Raw genomic sequence first — 22,230 nt, forward strand, 5'->3', positions numbered from 1 at the left:
TTGTATTAGGGCCCACACTAATTATTTCATTCTAGGTTTATTACCTTTTTAAAGACCTATATACAAATACAACCACATTCTGAGGTACTGGGGGGTTATAACTTCAGTATATGAATTTTGGGAAAACAATGCAACCCATAATACTTGTCAAATTTCAAAAGATATGTGTATGTATATGCATATATTTGTGTAAATATACACACACACACATATACATGTGTACAATATATAGTATATACATATCTATTATTTTGTAAGTGATAAAACTGGGAATGAATGTTATTGGGTCCTGAATATCTACTCTGAGCAAAACTATTCTAGGAGCTAGAAAGCTCCCCAACTTGAAGCAATATTGGGTTCTCCAATCAGGCTCAACCACAGACCACAGGCAACTGTCTCTTCCAACTACTCCAATTGATAGGTGAGTTTATCAAGTTCTGGGACTCAGAGATTACTTGGACAGATCAGAAAAAAAACCGCAAAATTCCACCCTCAGGTTGAAGGTTGTGCAGACAATGTCTGACTGATACTTGGCGTTGAAGTAACTATGGAATAAAGGGAGTATGACACCCTGATGAATCCCAGTCCTTGGTATCCTTCAATTTTCATCTCCTTTTGATCAAAAGAATCACAGTGTGCTCCTACCCAGAAAGAAGAGGGCATTTCTAAATATGGCAGACCCTATAGCAGAGACTTAGCTGAAAGTCAGTAAGATTACAGAGGGAGAGGCTGAAGACAGGGGAGGCGGAGAGTGTCTGTCCATGGTATGAGACCCTGGATGGTTCAGAAGAGATGAAGCCTCACGTACAAGTACACAGTGTAGTCTTATACTTCCAGAGAACATGATGAGACCAAGAGAGTCAGATTTGTACTTTATTAGTCACTCTCTACGTTTGAACTGCCTCTCTGTCTCCCTTCCCCAGCACCTCTCTTCTCCTGCAGGGCACTATACCCCCCATGGAATTCTCTATGTGGTTCTCATGGTGGAAGGATAAGAGGGTTATTCTGCTGGGCTGGTCCTGGGCACTCAGCAGAGTGTCGTTCATCCTTGGGGAAAGGCAGGACAAGAAGCTTCTGCTCTGCAGGCCCAATGAAAAGGAAGGACACATCCACTGTTTCTCCCCGAGGATTTGTGGTAAGATCCAGCTTCACAGGGCAGGGCTCAGCGTGGTAGTTTTCCTCAGGATCCTCGGGGTTCTTCTGGTCATCCAAGTCGGGGAGGTGTTGGACAGATCCTTTAGGCACAGCTTTGGGGGGCAAGCTGGGAGTAGGAGCTACGACTTTCTGCTGAGACTCTTCCACCCCAGGGAGATCTACAGGTCCCTGGTTAGCAGCATTGACTTCCCCTACAGAGGCAGGGCCCTGAAATAAGAACATTTTCAAATAAGGGAACATTTCCAGGAAAAACTCCTACCATGGCTAGTACCAAGCTAAGCCTGTTCTGGGACTTTCTGATGGAATGTCTCAAAGGGAAACCAGCTAGAGGGATGATTTAACTCTGCTTAAAGGGTTAAACGGTTAAAAGAAACAAAAGCAGACAACAGAGTATGTGAGACCGAGCTGAACAATTGTTTGGAGGAGTTGAATGGCTTCTTCCAAGTACCCTGGGGTGCTGTCACACCATCCCAGTAGTGCAGCCACAGTCCCTTTACTTATGGCTTATTCAATGCCATGTGCCACACAGGGCCCTTCCTCTAGTTCCTCTCATTGCTTCCCACAGGGATCTGAACATGGTGATTGTTGCAACCCCATTCTACAGACAAGACCACCAAGATTCAGAACGGTAAGAAGTTGTCCAGAGTCACACACACTTCATAGGTGGCGGAGCAGGACTGGGACAAGGTGGCCTGTCTCAATCACCCTTTCAATGATAGCTGGCTGCCCTGTAGTGAACACTCAGCAAATACTTTGGGAAAGGGTGAGGGTCTTTGGGACATTTAATGTCCTGGATTTAATGTTTCAGAGGCCTAAGCCATCTGAGCTAGGATATCTCTATTTCTGAAGGACTCTTATTTATTCAGTAGGACCACATTGTGACTGGAAAAAAAAAATATGACTGGTGTTTATCCAGTCACCCTGTGAGTGTGACCTTGGGGCAGCCTGAATAAAGTAGTGATCATGGATTTTAGGAAATCAAAAGGAGAGTACAGTTAGGATTTCAATTATCTGCTCTCTTTTTCAATGAGAAGACAAACAATTAGATTGAAAAATACCTGTTGTTCAAAGAAGTTACAAGACACGGAGACAAACTTTTCCATTGGTGTTTGAGTCATGGAACCTGTGCAAAGACCAACAGGCTACAGACAGAGAAAATACAACATTCTGTGAGTATAGTGATTATTAGTGATTAGAAATGGAAATCAACTTGTTTTCTGCTTGTGTAGACCCACAATTAGTCAACATTTTTATGTGCCTACAATGTTATGGGCAGGCCCAGAGCCAATTCTCTCTACATCATTTTTGCCAATCACCCAAACAAAGCTAAATTTCCTCCAGTTGTGTGGAACTCAGGATGTACTTTTAAAAGTAGGCTCCATGCCCATTGCTGAGCCCAATGCCAGGCTTGAACTCATGACCATGAGATCCAGACCTCAGCTGAGATCAAGAGTTGGATGCTTAACCGACTCAGCCACCCAGGAGTCCCTAAACTCAGGATTTCTTGAGGAATAAGCCATTAGAAAAGTCTTTGTATTGAGCAGAAATCTGTGTCTATAGAACATCTATGTCTTGGTCTTACTTCTACCCTTGGGTCATTTTGAACACCTGTTCTCATTTTGCACATAGTAGTGGCCTTTTATGTACGTTCCACCCAGAGCTTTCTCTTCTCAGACAAAATTCCTCTAAGCTCCTTCAACTTCTCTTTATTTAGAAATAAAATAATTTTGTTTTCTTTATACAAATATAATAAATAGTAATTTAGAATATGGATAAACAAAAAGTTAAAAAGACCCACAATTGCATGAAAGGTAACTATTTCTTTTATTCTAACCTTTTTTCCTATGCATATATATTTTTATTCTAGATAAATGGGATTACATTACATATTTTATAACTGCTTCTCATCACTTAGTAGTATATTGTGAAAATCCTTTAATGGCATTAAATAGTGTTCTGTGATCTCTTTTTTTTTTTTTTTTTTTTAAAGATTTTATTTATTTATCAGAGAGAGAGGGGGAGAGAGCGAGCACAGGCAGACAGAATGGCAGGCAGAGGCAGAGGGAGAAGCAGGCTCCCTGCTGAGCAAGGAGCCCGATGCGGGACTCGATCCCAGGACGCTGGGATCATGACCTGAGCCAAAGGCAGCTGCTTAACCAACTGAGCCACCCAGGCGTCCCTGTGATCTCTTTTATAATCATTAACTAATATTCTTCTGATTATTTAACAAGTTCTTAGTTACTTCTTAGGGTAAATTCCTAGAAGAGGAATTTTAGAGACTTAGAGCACACATATATTTAAAGTCAAATAGAATATTATAATAAAATGTTGCCTCAATTTCTAAAGAACTCTTAAGAAAGAATATTCACATGGAATATACTAAAATGTATCTAAATGGATTGCCTGAATATCCTATCACCCATGTGAAGACTCTTCCTTCTCCAATTCTTCACCAAATCATATTGGGGACACTAAGAGAAGCTTCTGGAGAGACTGCAGTTACCTGTACCAAGTAGAGCCTAGCTACTCCCACTCTGACTGGAATTTGCTGAGCTACTCTAATTCATGCTGAATCTAGAGAAAACCACAAAATGGGAGTTTGTAGACATGCTTAACATGGGAACCCTAGAGTTTGGGGACATATGGGCTATGAAGATTGGTATCTGCTTCTCTCTCAGAGCATTCTGAAGGCAGGATCTTGGCTAAAGCAGTCTACTATGGTAGGGTAAGGAAAAAGGGTGGGAAAGGGAACACTATCTCCACTGTTTGGAATAGTAAAAATATGTGAATTCCTTGAGACAAGCAAATGCCATAGATAGGGCTTTTTTGAAAGTACCTTCCCATGGGACAATCTTCCAGAGAAGGGATAATAATAGGTGAGAGTAAATCACTTGTTTACTATCACACTAAAGCGATAGTAAAAATCTGTGGGGGCTGAATCTGAGAAGGAGTGGTTCCAAGAAGTCAGCTAGAGAATACATCATCCTGCCAGGAAAGAACCTCTGGATGAAACCACACCTGTACCACTTGAGAGAACCAGCACTGGAACCTGGCTTATGGAGGGCCAGTGTAGACCAAGAGAAAACCAAAACCGCAGTTATATAAAAACGACTTTGGGCTCTTCTCTCTTCTCCTCTTTCATTCTTCTTGGAATTTGGAAGAGCAAGAATTAAGCAAAAGATGACAGAGAGGGAAGAAAGAGTGAAAGAATAGACCTTGACTCCCTTTCTCACAACAGGTCCTAAGCTCTGAGTCATGATGAAGCTATGAAAAAAGAGAAAAGCTCTGCATTGGATATAAGATAGAAGTTTTTTTTTTTTTTTTTTTTTAAAGATTTTATTTATTAATTTGACAGAGAGAAATCACAAGCAGATGGAGAGGCAGCCAGAGAGAGAGAGAGGGAAGCAGGCTCTCCGCTGAGCAGAGAGCCCGATGCGGGACTCGATCCCAGGACTCTGAGATCATGACCCGAGCCGAAGGCAGCGGCTTAACCCACTGAGCCACCCAGGCACCCCAAGATAGAAGTTTTGATTCAGAATTGACTGAACAGATTTTTTTTCAGACCTGTAAGTGAACCTTAATTATCTAAGTGAAATTGTCCTTATTATTGATAATGACCAGAGCGCTATGGGATCTGCCCAAGATGTTATTGACAAGTGAGAAGAAGAGATCCTACAGAATAGGGTGAAAATGTTTTCCCAATTATTCCTTGAGAAAATTTACTTGAATAATTATACAAGTCTTTTGGGACACACATTTTAAAGATTTTTTAATTTTATTTTATTTATTTGACATAGAGAGAGATCACAAGTAGGCAGAGAGGCAGGCACAGAGAGAGAGAGGAGGAAGCAGGCTCCCCGCCTAGTAGAGAGCCTGATGAGGGGCTCCATCCCAGGACCCTGGGATCATGACCTGAGCTGAAGGCAGAAGCTTTAACCCACTGAGCCACCCAGGTGCCCCGAGACACACATTTTAGATTCAAAGACACATGTAGGTTGAAAGTAAAAAGATGGAAAAAATATAAATGCAAACAATAACAAAAAGAGAGCTGGAACGGCTATACAAATGTCAGACAAAATTGACTTGAAGATAAAAATTGTTGGTAGAGACAAAGAAAAACACTTTATAATGATAAAAGGCCACCTTATTAAGAAGACACAATAACTATAAATATATATGTACCTAAAAACCGAGCCCCAAAGAACACAAGCCAAACTGACAGAATTCAAAGGAGATAAAGACAAGTCAACAGTAATAGTTGGAAATCTCACTTTCAGTAAAGGATAGAACAACTATGCAGGACATCAACAAGGAAAGAGAAGACTTAAACAACACTACAAACCAATCATTACAGAATGCTCCACCTAACAACAGTACAATATACACCCTTCTCAAGTGTATACACCCTTCTCAAGTGTACATGGAACATTTTCCAGGATATACCTTATGCTAAATTTTAAAACAAACTTCAATTAATTTAAAAGAATTGAGATCATATGGCACACGTTCTCCCACTACAATGGAATGAGATTGGAGATGGATAACAAAATATTGGGGAATTTTGCAAATATTAGATGACATACTCCTACATAACCAATTGGTCAATGAAATAATCACAAAGAAAATTAGAGAATACTTTGAGATGAATAGAAACCAAAACAAAATATACACAACTTATGAGATTCAGCTAAAGCATTGCTGAGAAGGAAATCTGTAGATGTAATTGCTATTGTAAAGAAAAAAAAAACAATAACAAATCATTTATGTAACCTTCTACCTTAAGAAACAGAAAAAGCAGAAAAACAAAACAAAACAAAAACAAAAACAAACTCATCCCAAAGCAAACAAAAAGAAGGCCATAATAAAGAGCAGAGAGGAAAAAATTAACTAGATGATTACAAAAACAGAAAATGAAACTGAAAGTTGATTATTTGAAAAGATCAACAAAATTGACAAAACTTTAGCTGGACTGACCAAGAAAAAAATGTCTCATATATTAAAATTGGAATTAAATTTTAACCTTTCAGAAATAAGAAGGGAATACTATGAACATCTTCTTGAATGCTAAGAAATTAAGTAACTTCGATGAAATGAACAAATTCTTAGGAAGACACGAATTACCAAAACTTAAGGAAACAGAAAATCTAAATAGAACTATAACAAGTGAAGAAATCAAATTATTAATAATAATTCTTTTCTAAAAACCCCAAACTTCTCATAAAGACGAGTTCAGGCCCACTGTTGAATTCTACAAAACATTTAAAGAAAAATAAACACCAATCCTTAAACTCTTCCAAAATAAAACAGAAGAGGAGGGAAATTTTCCCAACTCATTCTGTGAGGCCAATATTAAACTCATATGGAAATCAGGCAGAGAAAATACAAGAAAACTATAGATTAATATCTCTTATGAATATGAAAATGGAAAACCTTATTAAAAAATACTGGCAAATTGAATTCAGCAACATGTAAAAAGGATTATATACCATGATCAATTGGGATTCATTCCCAAAGTGCAAGCTTGTTTTAACATACAAGAGTCAATCATTGTTAATACAATAATGACAGATTAAAGGAAAAGAAAACCATGGCTACCTCCTTAATTCAGAAAAAGCATTTGATAAACTCTAATACTGTTTTTTCATTAAAAAAATTTTCAGAAAATAAGAATAGAACTTTTTCAACTTAAAAGAGGGCATCCATGAAAAACTTATAGTTAACATCATATTTAATGATGAAATACTCAGTGTTTTCCCCAGGAATACAATAAGGATGTCTACTCTTCCCACCTCTGTTCAATATTATACTGGAAGGTCTAGCCAGGGAAATTAGGCAAGAAAAAGAATTAAAAGGCATGCAGATCAGAAAGGAAGAAGTAAAGCTATCTCTAATTGCAGATGACATGACGTTGTATGTAGAAAATCCTAAGAAATCTACTAGAAAACATTTAGAACTAGTAAATGAGTCCAACAAGGTTCCAAGATACAAGATCAGTATGCAAAAATCAATTGTATTCTGATACACTTATAGGAAACAATTCAAAAATAAAATAAAGGAAACAAATACATTATTTTAGCATCAAAGAGAATAAAATATTTAGATATACAAGTAAGTGAGTATTGAACATTGAAAATTATAAAACATTATTGAAGGAAATTGAGTCTTAAAAGGAAAGAATCCATATTCATGGACTGAAAGACTTACTATTGTTAATATGACAGTATGTCCCACATTGGCCTACAGATTCAGTGCAATTCTTATCACATTTCTAACTTCTTTTTTAAAAATAGAAAATTATTATGAAAATGTAATGGATCCAGAATACCCAAATAATTTTGAATAAAGAGAACAAAATAGGAGCACTTACACTTCCCAATTTCAAAATTTACTACAAAGCTATAGTATTCATGATAGTGAAATAGTGGCATAGGGATAGCTATATAGATCCATGGAATAAAATGGAGAGTGCAGAAATAAATCTTGACATTTATAGCCAAGTTATCTTCAAGAAGTATTCCAAGACACTTAAGTGGGAAAAAATGATTGTTTTTTTTTTTTTTTCAACAAATAATTCTAGGACAAATGGCCATCCAGAAGCAGAAGAATGAAGTTGAACCTCCTACCTCACACAATATAAAAAAAAATTAACTTACTACAGGTCACAAACTTAAACCTAAGAGTTAAAGCTAGAAAACTCTTCAAAGAATACATAGGAGTAAGTCTTAGTGATTTTGGATTATGCAATGATTTCTTAGAGATGACTCCAAACACACATTCAGTGATGACACAAATAAGTAAGAGGGACTTCATGCAAATTAAAAAACCTTTTATACTTCAAAGAACATCATTAAGAAATTGGAATAGACAACCCAGAGAATGAGAAAATCTTTATAATCATATATGTGATTAAGGGATTGTTATCTAGAATATGTAAAGAGCTCCTACAACTCAACAATAAGAAAATGACTAATCCAATTTTGAAATGGGCAAAGGATTTGAATAGACATTTATCCAAAGAATATATATACGATAATGGCCAATAAGTACATTAAAGATGTTTAACATCATTAGCCATGAAGAAAATGCAAGTAACAACCAAAATGACACTCCATACTCAATAAGATAGCTAAAATTTAAAAAAAAAAGACAGATAATTATGATAAGAAGTGTGACCAAAAATGTGGAGAAATTAAAACACCACATACATGGCAGATAGGATCATAAAACTGGTGCAGTCACTTTGGAAAACAGTTTGGCAGTTCATCAAAATGTTAAACTTGAAGTATGACTCAGCAATCCCACTTCAGACCATACACCCGGGAGAAATGAAAACACAATAGGCATAAAAACTTGTATACAAATGCTCCTTGCACTATCATTTATCACAGCTCCAACAGGGAAGCAACCCAAACAGCCATTGACTATAGGATGAAAAGCAGTACTTGGTGCATCCATGCAAATGAACTATTATTTGGCCATAGAAAGGAATGAGGCACCGATACATGCTAAACCTTGAAAACATTATGTTAAGTGATAAAAGGCAGAAACAAAAGGACCTACATACCATGATTCTGTTACATGAAATGTCTGGAAGAAGACAAAGTCATCGAGACGACGAGTAGACTAGCGGGCTCCAGGGACTTGGGTGAGGAGTAAGGGGAACAACTGCTAATAGGTAAGGGGTTTCTTTTTGGGCTGACGAAGATATTCAAAAGTTAGATAGTAGTGATGGTGCACAGCTCTGTGAATATACTAAAAAACCCACTGGACTGTATATCTTTTTTTTTTTTTTTAAAGATTTTATTTATTTTTTTGACAGACAGAGATCACAAGTAGGCAGAGAGGCAGGCAGAGAGAGAGAGGAGGAAGCAGGCTCCCCGTGGAGCAGAGAGCCCGATGTGGGGCTCAATCCCAGGACCCCAGGATTATGACCTGAGCCGAAGACAGAGGCTTAAGCCACTGAGCCACCCAGGTGCCCCTGGATTGTATATCTTAAAGGGTGAATTTTATGATGTGTGAATTATCTTAATAAAGCTGTTAGTATAACTAAGGAGAAAAAGTCTTTTGACTCATTTTGCCAGATTGTGCTACACAATACATTGTGTCAATCAGTATTTCCCACCAAGTGTGTTTTCGATGGTTTCAAGGTTCCCTGCCCATCATGGACACATTCTTTGAAAGAAGTCCTGTTTGACTTCTTTGTCCTTCATAAAAGAGCAGTCCGAGGATCAGAATACCATGGTGTATTCCAAATGTAACGGGATTTGTTCAGATAGAAGCAGGACCATCACAAACCACTGAGAAGATCTGCCTATGTTTTACAGCGTCTATGATCATTTTTTTTTTTTGCAAAGTCATCATATTGCTGATGAAAATTGCAATTATGATCAAATAAAATCCTTATTTTTGCACCTGAACCTGCACAATCTCTACTTAGTCCATTTTTCCTTAAGGGGAACAATTCATCTCGTGCATTACAATACCTCATGTAATAATTTATGCTCAGAAAGTACATATAGGTGACTTGTGAACACAAATCCTAAATTATAAAGACATTCAGGAATACTTACCTCAGAATCAGGGGGCTGAAGTGCACAGTTGCTGGCCTGGGATTTGGTACATGGTGACTCTTTGATTAAGTATTCCACAAAGTAGGCAGGGCCAACCACCCACTGGTATGAGACAAGAGATGAGAAAGAAAAAAATCAAATCTTACCATGTGGAGAAATGATTCAGGTTTGGCAGCATTTTATTTAGGAGAACCAAACATCCTCAGTCAAAGTCATTGTCAGCCCAGGTCTGCTGCTGTCCCTGTACTCCCCACCAAGATCAAAGCATGTATTGTGATTCTGTCATTTATAAAATCATAATCACCATACTTTTCTTCCCTTCTTAAGGATTTGAAAGGGCTCTAAAAACCTTCCTTGGTTGAGTGGATTTTTCCTCCTGTAGATTTGTTTTTAGATTAGATTTTCTCTATATAATAGATTTAACATCATCCAAATGCAAAGGAGCCTCCACTTTCCCTAATCTGTAAAACTCATAATCCATTCCAGGCCTTAAGATGAAGCAGAAATTGACTTGCTAAATGGTCCACCATCAGTTAAATATAAGTGTAGCTGCAAATAGTAAACCAAAGTAGAATAACCAAGGAGACCATGAGTCCATTTCCCTTCTCACCTTAAGGCCAATGAAGTAAAACAGAGTCCCACAACTCTGGTGGAAATCCCATGGCATAACTCAGACACGGAAACATGACTGAATGTACATCAGGTCCACCCAAGGAAGGAATAAAGAAAAGTCTTTTCAGATCAAATTAAAAGGAGTGCCTTGATATTCACCTCAGCTTAGGAACTGAGAGTAACAGGAGAGACATTGTTGGTGTAATGACACTTCAACCTCACCTGTCTAGAAGCCTGGGTGACTTGGACAAGAGAATACTGCTTTGAGGGGTTCTCACTGTTGTATTTTGAAAGAGACTCAAGGGCAGCTTCCAGATACTCAGGATCTGACAAGTTGGTGGGGAAGGGGCAGTCAGGGCACATTGTGTGTATTCCTCTTCGAGAAACTGTTGATGCCAAAGAGAGAAGTTTTAAAATGAAACTCCTTAATGATTTTTAATCCCATAAATCATGACTACAACAGAGGCAGAGATTTAAAAAAAAAAAGAAGAAGAAGAAAAAAGAAAAGAAAGAAAGAAATCATTTCGGCCAGGAGGGAGTGGAAAAGGCATTGTCTAGAAAGAAAGCAGTCAGCGGAGAGTTTCCTGCAATGACTGTGTACTACTTTCGTAATTAAAAAAAAAAAAAAAAAAAATCAAAGCAAGATTTTTTTCGCCTCACACAAAGGTATTTACCTGAAGAATTGTGTTCAGAAATGCATGTGTGTTATATTGATACAAAAACTTGCCCCCAGTTAGCTCAGTGAAGGTATCTTCCACCATCACTGCCTCTGTCAGGCAGACTGAGTGTCTAAAAATGTTGAGATTTCATGAGTGTCATGTCTTATTCACCTTTTAGTCCCCAGCACCTAACATAACATTTCATGCATTGTAAGTGCTTAGCAAGTGATGTTGAGTGACACATAGAAGGTAAGCACATCCTCCCCAGTTAGAGGAAGTTGTAGAAGATACAAGCGAGCCAGAAAACACACATTGGTCAAATTACTGTGTGACTGTATAGAATAATCCTGCTAAAGGTGTAGTGAGCATTTCTGACTGGAAAGAGCTGGAGGTGGCAAAACTCTCATGGAAGTCAGGCCAGGGAACTTTTCTAGAAGTTATTTCTGTAGCTCAAACACTTTGTTTTGATCAATTGCATGCTGATTTGCATGTATTTGGGCATCCTGGGAGGCAGTTTCCATAGCTTGGCACTCCTGGCACCATCATCCCCGTGGGTCACTTCCTAATCTCCCATACCTCTGGCACCTATGACTTCCATTTAAATCCCAGTCTGCCTTGTTGGTTCTACTCTGGTTTATTTATATAAAACTCCTCTTGGCAACCAGGAAGCTTAAAACATGGCCAATAAAATATTTGATCTGTTGCTTTATCTCCCAAAAGAACCAGCAACATTGTTATCTCCTGAAACTTATTAGAAATGCAGACTTTCAGGCCACACCCCACACCTCTAGAATCATAATCCGCACTTGAACAAAGATCCACCAGGAGAGTCATATTCACACAATAGTCTGCCAAGTAACCACATCCTATTTGCCCAGGACTTGGATGCTTTTTTTCCAAAGAAGGATCCAGAACAAATGCACGTGCATATTTGAAATGTCATTAGGTCCAGCCTCATTCTTAGTTCATTTATCCAACGATACTATGGATTCCGTACACTTGATACCAATGGAGGGAGAGCTTTGGCAGGCAGGAAGAAGGAAGACATGCTCAGCTTGATGGAAGAAGATAGGAGACCCAAGTCAAGGCAGTCCACTCTCTGTTCCATGAGGAGTGGTTAGTCTAACATTGTATAGGAATGACAACAGGTGAGCCCTTTTCCTTTTTGGAGTAGAGAACATGGTGGAAGAAGCAGCATTGGCAGGGGCCCTCAAACACTGTAAGTTCTAAGGGCAGAGGGTATCAGGTGAGGGCATCCTCATTGGAGGAGGAAGCCAATAGTACATGCGGAGACTGGAAAGTGCAATGTGTGTTTAGAAAATAGTGAAGCACCCATTCAGTTTCAGAAGTGCAAAGTTGGTGTAGTCAAGGAAATAACCTCAGGAGAGCTAGAAAGGGAGCCTGGGGACCAGAGCAGAGATTAAGCCATTTACATCAGACTGAAAATGTAGGATTTAATGCAACTGTCTATAATAAAAGATTTAAGCAGTGTATTTAAGAAGATTCTCTGTGGGAAGAGGAGTGGTACAAGATGAACTTCACAGGAGAAGCAAAAACTGGATATAAGAACATGGCCTTTGTATGAATAGGAAGTAAGGATTGGAGAACCCTGTATTCTCTAGGCATAGCTCTATTTAATGCTCTTTTCCATATTTTATTAAAATGAGTTAAATCAGAGTGCTCTCTTACCTGGGCGAAGAGTACAGTTATAAGCAGATAAGTAGAGAATCCTTTCTGGCCTGTTAACATAATATATTGCTTTGCACTGACCATAAACCTGGAAAAAACACACACATTTTATGAGATGGTGAAACAAACCCCAAACTTTAAAAAATATCCAAAATTAGATTGGACATTTTATTTTTGAAGATTTGTTTGTTTGAGAGAAGCAGAAGGAGAGGGAGAGAGAATTTCAAGCAGACTCCACACTAACACAGAGCCTAACATGGAGCTGGATCTCAGGACTCTGAGACCACTAACCTGAGCCAAAACCAAGAGTTGGACGCTTAATGGACTGTGTCACCCCAGTTCCCCTGAACATTTTCTTTTTAAATAATGAAAAACTAAGGTCAATTTTGGGAGTTTGGGGTGTGAGAAACTGCCAGCCAATCAACAAATCATTCAACCTTCTTCTGAGACACAGCTGGTCTATATTTCCCAGCTTCCTTCCAGAGTAAATGTGACTATGTATAATTGAGCTGCAGCCACAGGAAGGTGAGCAGAAGTGACTGTAACCATTTCCAGGTGGCCCATGAAGTTTTTTCCCATGTGACTTATCCACCATACTCTTTCTTTTTCTATAGTCTGATGCAGAGAAGCTACGCAGTCATAGGAACCACCAGGTGAAGGTAGCGGTCTAGATCCACAATGTGGAGGGAACATGGGTCTCCAAGGTACTTCTGAAAGAAAGCTCCCTCTTGATCAGGAATTTCTATTTTGAGCTTTACATGAGTGAGAAATAAACTTCTATCATATTGGAATCAGTATACAATTTTTAGGGTATATATTAGAGCCACTAGTGCCACCTTAAATATAATTCACAACAGGATAAGAACACTTTTTGCTCTTTAAAACCAGATAGGTCTAATTTTCTTTTTCATCTTTATTTTTTTATTTTTTATTTTTTAATAAACATATAATGCATTTTTATCCCCAGGGGTACAGGTCTGTGAATAGCCAGGTTTACACACTTCATAACACTCACCATAGCACTTACCCTCCCCAATGTCCATAACCCCACCGCCCTCTCCCGACACTCCTCCCCCCAGCAACCCTCAGTTTGTTTTGTGAGATTAAGAGTCACTTATGGTTTGTCTCCCTCCCGATCCCATCTTGTTTCATTTATTCTTCTCCTACCCTCCAGCCCCCCACATTGCATCTCTACTTCAGATAGGTGTAATTTGACAGATTTGGTTAAATGATTAGAAATCTTGAGTAAATAGTTTACTTTTAAACACAGTTCTGCACTCCAGATATAAAGTTTCATGTCAATTAATGGACATAACCTCAGGATAACAGAGAATCAAAAGAAAACTATGTTATTTTCAAGCTTCTTCATGAGTCCCCTTTAAAAGGTTGACTTCTGAGGACTTTTAGGTTCTATGATTCCAGGAAATCCTTCCATTGCACCTCTGGCAGCTCCTATACTATAATCTTTCCCTTTTCCCAGCCTCACGTTTCTTATTAGTGTTCACCGAAACAAAGCAAAATAAAACCAGGAAAGAAGCTCTCTCTCCAATACTTCTATAGTCTTCCTTAGATATGTATCCAAAGCATTACCTATCAAATCTTTTTTCTCACAATCCAAACACTAGCTCGGAATCTATAGGAAGTTCTTGAAGGTAGGTGGGGCAACTTTTCAATTCTGGGGTCATAACTCCCAGGGGGATGCTCAGAAACTCCTTTGATTAAGCTGTTCGATCTACAGCATTGAAATAACCACATGGGTGCTCTGCCTGAGAGTTGATAATGAAGGACATTCAAGAGATGGACACATTGAGCAATCTTCACCCAGGTCAGAGAACACCTAGCTTCTGCAGCATGCTTGGACACAAGCACTTACCGATCTATGAATGTACCTCACCCCACAGTCCTTCCATGCCTTCCTGGTGAGAACATGGCAGTCTGTTTCTAACACGTCCAGTGTGAGATAGAACACAGATCCCAGGACCTGTAAAAGGGGATTGAGAAATGTACTGCATCCCACATGAAGCAGAAACCCCTGAAGACTGACCAAGAATTCTCTGTTTTATGGCAGAACCAAAGTCTTTGATGTTTGTGAAGATCATGGGTAACCTGTGGGACACTAGACAAGCTTCAGAGTAGGATAACTATTAGCCCAAGAACAAGGGCGCGTAGCACACCCTGGCGGAGAAGAGAGGAATGTTCTTAGCAGGACTTCCAATTTGGATAGCATCTTCCAACACATGTCTCTGGGGTCCCATTCCCCCCCATGGCCTCCTCAGCTTGTGTAAGCACCTGCTCACGATAGGGAACCATCACTTGCCTGTCTGTGTTCGCGGACATCCCTCACTCGGTTGAGGCTCAGCACATAGCCATCTTTTCGGTCCCTGTTGATGTCCTGAAGGGCAAAGCCTGCGACTGTCAGAACATCTGAGTCATTGCAGCCACGGGAGAGCATAATTGAGGGGAGGGGTGGCGCGGGTACAGATCTAGCACTGCAGCATGCAGCCAGTGTGCAGAGCACCAAGGGTAGGAGCAGACCCATTTCTGTAGGGAATAAGGTCCAGGGTAAGTCAGGTTATAGAGTTACAGGGATTGGGCTGCTCGCAGCGCTCTCTCTATAAAGCCAATTTGCACGGTTTTGTAATTGCAATCTGAACCTATAACCAGGTTTTGAGACCCAATGTCCCATTTTATCTCCTTGAATTCTAAATGTGGATTTCCCTGAGTCAGTACTTTGGATGGGATTTGCCAATGTTTCTAACCTTGGGCCCTGTAGCAATCTCATATTCTCGTGTCATGTAAACAAATTTGTTTCCTAACCTTTTCCGAAGAAACCATAATGAACACTCAGGTCAAGGCTCCTAAGAGGTCATGACTGGATTCTGGTTTGTGTCCAGGGCCCTACCTGAATCAGAATATGTGGGCTGTCACTTTTCTCCTTCTCTCCTGGTACCTGCCCACCAGCTGATGTACTGGACCACACTAATAGTTATCCCGGACATGGAACCCAGGGTTCGGTCCCAGTGGTGTTCGGTGAGTTCAGATTTCCTGCCTGACTTCCCATGTTTACCTCTTATTAGATCAGGAAAAGGGCTCTAACCTCACATCCCCTACAGAAAGTAACTGTGACATCCTTAATGCACTTTGGAACGTGGCTAGAAAGTGGTCTACTTGGCCTTATTTGAATTTTTTAAAACAAAGGTTTTATTTAAAGAAAAAAGAAGTGAATGATTCATCAATAGTTCTTATACCATACTCCAAGTCTACTTCTCTTTCTGTGGTCTGTATGGAAGCAAACTCATTAAACACTATGCTTAAGAAGAGATAACTAATCATTCAGAATAGAAGGAGAGATAAAGAGTTTCTCAAACACTGAAGGAGTTCATGCCCATTGAACCAGCCCTGCAAGAAATATTAAAGGGGACTCTTTGAAAGTGAAGGAGAGACCAAAAATGACAGCATAAAGGTAGCAAACACAAAAGTAGTAGAAATGAGTATTTCTGTGTAAAAAAAAAAAAAATCAGTCAAGAAACTCACATGAGAAAAAGAATATAAAATGTAGGGGTACCTGAGTGGCTCAGTCAGTTAAGTGTCTACCTTTGGCACAGGTCATGATCCTAGGGTCCTGGCCCTGAGCCCAGTGTCAGGCTCACTGTTCAGTAGGGAGTCTGCTTCTCCCTCTCCCTCTAACCCTCCCCCTTGTTGATGCTGTCTATCTCTCTCAAATAAATAAAAGCTTTGGTGGGGGAAAAAGGATATAAACTATAATAACATATACCTAAAATGTGGGGAGGAGAGGAGAAAAGAAGGGGTTCAAACTTGAACAACCATCAACTTAATAAACACTGCTATTTGAAGAAGAGGTTATATACAACTTAATGGTAACTGTATATCTAAAACCACTAATAAACATGCAAAGAATAGAGAGAATGAAATCCAAATATATCACTAAAGAAAATCAGCAAGACATGTGAGAAAGACAAGAAAGAATCAGAGAAAATCTTCAGAAACTACCAGAAAACAAGTAATAAAATGGCAACGGATATATATCTATCAATAATAATTTTGTTTTTTGGTTTTCTTAAAAGACTTTATTTATTTGTCAGAGAGAGAGAGAGAGAGAGCAGGGGAACCAGCAGGCAGAGGAAGAAGCAGACTCTCTGCTGAGCAGAGAGCCCAATGCATGACTTGATCCCTGGGATCATGACCAGAGCTGAAAACAGAAGCTTAACTGACTAAACCACCCAGGCGTCCCTATCAATAATTTTGAATGTAAATGTACTAAACACTCCAATCAAAAGAAATGGGGTGACAGAGTGGATAAAAAAAAAAAAAAACAAGACCCTTCTATATGCTGCCTGAAAGAGACTCATTTTAGACCTAAAGAAAAGTGCAGGTTGAAGGGATGGAGAAACATTGATTATGCAAATAGATGCCTGTGGAAAGAAAGCTGGAGAATACTTATATCAGACAAAATAGACTTTAAAACAAAGACTAACAAGAGACAAAAAGAACACTATATAATAATAAAGAGGACAATCCAACAACTGTAAATATTTATGCATCCAACATAGGAACACCCCAAATCGTAAAACAGCTAATAACAAACAGAAAGGAACTAACCAATAATAGTGCAATAATAGTAGAAGACCCTAACAGTCTACTTACATCAATGGACATATCATCTAAACAGAAAAATCAACAAAAAAACAATCATTTTGAATGACACACTGGATCAGATGGATATATTCAGAATATTCTAGCCTAAAACAGCACAATACACATTCTTTTAAAGTGCACATGGGATGTTCTCCAGAATAGATCATTAGTGCACAAAACAAACCCCAATGAATTCAAGAAGATCGAAATCATACCATGCATATTTTTTGACCACAAAGCTATGAAACTAGAAATCAACAAGAAAAAATCTGGAAAGACCACAAATACATAGACGTTCAAGAGCATGCTACTAAAAAATGAACAGGTCATCCAAGAAATCAAAGAAGAAATATAAAGTTACATGGAAACAAATAAAAATGAAAACATAATGGTCCAAAACCTCTGGGATGCAGCAAATGTGGTCCTAAGAGGAAAGTTCATAGGAATACAGGCCTACCTCAAGAAGCAAGAAAAATATCAAATAAACAATCTAAACAACCTAACCTTACACCTAAAAGAGTTAAAAAAGAACAACAAATGGTACCTAAACCCATCAGAAGGAAGGAAATAATAGAGATTAGAGCAGAAATTTGTGATATAGAAACTAAAAAAACAATAGAACTGATCAATGAAATCAGAAACTGGTTCTTTGAAAAAATTAATAAAATTGATAAACCCCTAACCAGGCTTATCAAAAAGAAAAAAGAAGGGACTTAAGAAATAAAGTCACAAATGAGAGTGAGAAAATAACAACAAACACCATAGAAATACAAACAATTATAAGAGAATATTATGAAAAACTGTATGCCAACATATTGGACAACCTGGAAGAAATGGATAAATTCCTAGAAACACATAAACTACCAAAACTGACATCAGAAGAAATAGAAAATAGACAAATTACTAACAAAGAAATTGAATCAGTAAACAAAAAATTCTCAACAAACAGAAGGCCAGGACCAGATGGCCTCACAGGCACATTCTAACATTTAAAAGGAGTTAATATGTATTCTTCCCAAACTATTCCAAAAAATAGAAAAGGGAGGAAAACTTCCAAATTTATTCTATGAGGCCAACATTACCCCAATACTGAAACTAGATAAAGACACCAAAAACAAAAACAAAAAAGAAAAGAAAAGAAAGAAAGAAAAGAAAAAAGAAGAAAAGAAATAAAAGAAAAAAAAAAGATCACAGGCCAATATACCTGATGGAAGTCAATGCAAAAATACTCAAGAAAATGCTAGCAAACTGAATTCAACATTAAAAACAAAAAAATCATTCACCACAATCAAGTGGAGTTTATTTCTGGGATGCAGGGGTGGTTTGGTATTCCCTTATCAATGTGATACATCACATCAATAAGAGAATGGATAAGAACCATATGATCATTTTAATAGATGCAGAAAAAGCATTTGGCCAAGTACAACATCCATTCATGATGAAAAAAAGAAAAAACCCTCAACAAAGTAGGTTTAGAGAGAACATACCTCAACATAACAAAGATCATATATGAAAAACCTATAGCTAACATGGGAGGCTCTCTGGAATCAGGAGTTAATTGGACTAATTGGATTAATAAAATATAGCCCCTTGCTGATTCCTGCAAGCGAGTAAACAGTTTTAGAGGCTTGATGTACAGACTCAAATCTAAAGATCTCAGTTCCTTAGAGCTGGGCATTCAGCATTAACACTAGGAAAATGGGTACAGAAGCCAGAAAATGGGCATGGAAACCAGATACTCAAGTTCTGGGGTCCAACAAAGATTTCCAGCCAGCGAGTGCACAAACATTCATGGGGCCTGAGCCCTGTGTGAAAGAGGTCAGGATACAGAACAGGCAGAGGCCGTCCGAGGCGTGAAGAAACGCATCAGATGTGCACAGCTGAAGGCCATTACTGCAACCGGAATGAAAGGCAGGGCTCCAAAAACCAGATTAAAATCCCATGACGCACTGACCAGAGAGTAAGGCAGACTCTGACCCAGATGTCCTAGTTCAGCCCTTAGCTGTGTGACCAAGAGGGAGGGGCACAGCCTTCTGAGGCCTGGTGTCCCCATCTGTGAAACTGGGTTTGGGGCCATGTGATCACCTAGAGCCCTTCCAGCTGCAGGAAGACCTTCCTGCCTTTCTCTTTACCCAAACTCATTCCATTTCCATGGGATCTGGGTTTCAGCTCCATTTCCAACAACATGGGCCCAGCCTCCTTCTAGTCTGTGGAGTACCAGAGCCCTGGGAGATGCCGCGGGGAAAAGGCCAGACTTTGGAGGCAGACAGACCTGGGTTCAAGTTCCACTTCTGCCATTTGCATGACGGAAGGCTTCAGATGTTGTGGCTGTGCCCTAACCTCTAGTTTTTTTCTCCATAAACACACACACACACACACACACACACACACACACACACTTGCACCCGCTTGGAGAAAGAGGGGACCATATTTCCTGTCCCCAGGAACTGCACCCCCGGTAACACTTTTTTGGCCTCCATGTGTGCAGGGACGATTTGAGTGTCAGCATAGTTTGGTTTCAGCATCAGAGTGAAGATTGAGGCCGTGGAGACGTTCGACCTGGGTCTGCATCTTGGCTCTGGCTTAGGGTCATCCCCTAAGCTTCCACTCCCATGTTTAAGTTTACATTTTCTAGTAGCCACATTTAAAAAGTAAGAAGAAATAGACACAATTCACTTTAGTGTTTTGCTCCACCCAGTGTATTCAAAACACCATCATTTCCATCTGTAACAAATACAAAACCTGGGAATGAGCCAGTGGCCACTGTCACACTGCAGCAGACCTGAGTTGAGGGACTCAGTGGTCAGTTGCGGCCACCTGATTAGGTTCGTCCAGGCTGCTCCCCATCCAAGGCATGTGGCAGGAGGACCTGAGACTGTGGTCAGGATCAGATGCAAAGCCGGTGCATGCAGGGTGCTGGGTGCCACCCAGGGCCCTAGGAAGCCCAGAGACCATGTCTGCTCTCAGGGCTGTGATGTTCCCGGGGCTCCTCACCTTGTCACACCCATAGCAGATCCCGCGCCGCTCTGCTGGCTGCCTTGTCCAGGTTCACCTGAATGGAGTCACCACCAAGCAGTCTAGGTTAGGAGAAAAAAGTGCTGGTTTTCCTTGAGGCAGGCGGGGGCAGGTACCAGACCTCCCAGTCCGCCCACCCCCTGACACAGGTGTGATTCGTGATTGTTCTAGAGTAGGAAGAGGTAGATAGGTGAGGCCTTGTTTGCTGCCGAGCTGGGAGAGGCACGGTGCATGGGATTGGGTCTCTGGTGAGTTAGAAATTCAGGCACCAAGTCTTGCCCTGAGAGGGCAGGGTGTGTACAGAGGGGAACTGGGCAGCACCCCCGGGCTCCAAGTGCCAGGCGGGGACTGCCCTGGCTGAATATGGTCTCTGGGGCTGCTTGGCCTCTTCTCTCTCCTCTTTTTCCCTGTTTTTCTTCTTCCTTCCATAAATATTGAATGAACATTCATTCCATAAGCTGCCAACACCCAGCATTATAAATAATAAACAACACTAATGAGTTCTCAGTATGTGTCCAGCCTTATGCTAAACACTGTATGCGCCTTCTCTCATTTCAAGCCCACAATCAACCCGGGGCTGGAAGTGTTGCCATTATTCTCATTGTTCAGAAAGGGGAAACCAAGGAACAGAGAGGTGAAGTGTTTGCCCAAAGTCTTACAGCTAGAGGTTGCATCTAGCCTATATGGCTTCAGAAAGGAAGGTCCTCTTGAGTGGGTACTAGGAAAGCAATCCAAGGACAAACTAGCTCTGCTGGGAAAGTCAAGAAAGGCATCTTGGAGGAGGGGACATTCTGTCTGGGGCTTGAAGGATGAGTAAATGTATTCCTGGTAGGAAGGGAACTCAAGGAAGCAGGATCAGGAATCAGTAAAAACTTAAAAATGTGAATTACATAGTTTATCTTCCATGTCCTTCCAGCTGTCTGCTTTATAAACTGAATGGTATTTGTCCTCCCAGCCCACCCAGTGGCCTCCGTTACCTTTTGGCAATTTGTCTCCTAAAGTACCCTACATCTAGAACTTCTTTCTCTCCCTAACTTTTATCAATCATATTTAGGCAATGTTTGAGAAAATTCAGAAAGTTTAGGGCACATTTTTCAGTATCAAAAAGATTCTTAGGGCAAACCTGCCTTGCCGTATCATGAGTGGGATTTCTTCTAAGAACCTGTTATGGTGTTGTAGCCAAGAGGACAGACTCTGGGCTTGAATGAGCCTGAATTGGAATCCCAGCTCTACCACTCATCAGCTGCGTCACCAAAGATGGGTTCCTCACCGTCTCTGAATCTCAGCTTCCTCACTGATAAATTGAAGTCACAGTTAATCCACAGGACAGATGTGAAGGTTAGGTGTGTTCCCACACACAAATAAAACACCTGGCACACAGTTTTTCTAAATACCTCACTAAAGAGGGGCACCTGGGTGGCTCAGTCAGTTAAGCATCTGCCTTTGGTTATGGTCATGATCCCAGGGTCTTCTGCTTCTCCCTCTGTACTCTTCCTGCTTGTGCTGTGTGTGTGTGTGTGTGTGTGTGTGTGATAAATAAATTAACAAGTCTTTAAAAAAAATACTTCACCAAAGAGTTTCTAAGGGAGAGCACCCTAAGGGAAAGAGGGTAGTATCTTCAAATACACATCTCCTATTCACTGTTGTGAATGAGGTTGGAGGGAGTAGTGCTGTTTTAGGGAGAGATGTCTAGCATGTGTCAGCTGTGCAGGTCACAATGCAGGCTTTCCTAAGGACTACTTCCTAAGGAAATAATCCTTGGGAATTTCGTAAGGAATCCCTGAGACCTGGGGGCTGACTCACAAGCAACTGATATATAAACCAGAATCTTGTGGTTAATTTACACGGGAGAAGGATGCCTCTCCAGCATCTTC

The 22,230-nt window shown here is 40.0% G+C and overlaps 1 protein-coding gene across 1 annotated transcript; it reads right to left on the bottom strand.

The window, feature by feature from the left end:
* Window positions 1-855: 855 nt before the first annotated feature.
* On the bottom strand, window positions 856-15,319 carry FETUB (fetuin B). The gene is made up of 7 exons (XM_032361488.1): window positions 15,003-15,319; window positions 14,559-14,666; window positions 12,686-12,773; window positions 10,560-10,723; window positions 9,726-9,827; window positions 2,214-2,297; window positions 856-1,362 (listed from the first exon to the last, which is right to left on the bottom strand). Exons 1-7 carry the CDS (start codon window positions 15,222-15,224, stop codon window positions 979-981), a joined length of 1,152 nt encoding a protein of 383 aa, XP_032217379.1. The 5' UTR covers window positions 15,225-15,319; the 3' UTR covers window positions 856-978.
* Between the last annotated feature and the right edge of the window lie 6,911 nt (window positions 15,320-22,230).

Source organism: Mustela erminea, chromosome 1 (genome assembly GCF_009829155.1).
Source record: "Mustela erminea isolate mMusErm1 chromosome 1, mMusErm1.Pri, whole genome shotgun sequence".
Taxonomy (NCBI): domain Eukaryota; kingdom Metazoa; phylum Chordata; class Mammalia; order Carnivora; family Mustelidae; genus Mustela; species Mustela erminea.

Coding starts and splice junctions, on each gene's coding strand:
- FETUB (XM_032361488.1), bottom strand. CDS start 15,224: ATGGGTCTGCTCCTACCCTTGGTGCTCTGCACACTGGCTGCATGCTGC. Junction 14,667..15,002: donor ATGTCCGCGAACACAGACAG/GCAAGTGATGGT, acceptor CCCCTTTTACAG/GTCCTGGGATCTGTGTTCTA. Junction 12,774..14,558: donor TGAGGTACATTCATAGATCG/GTAAGTGCTTGT, acceptor TGTTTTTTCCAG/GTTTATGGTCAGTGCAAAGC.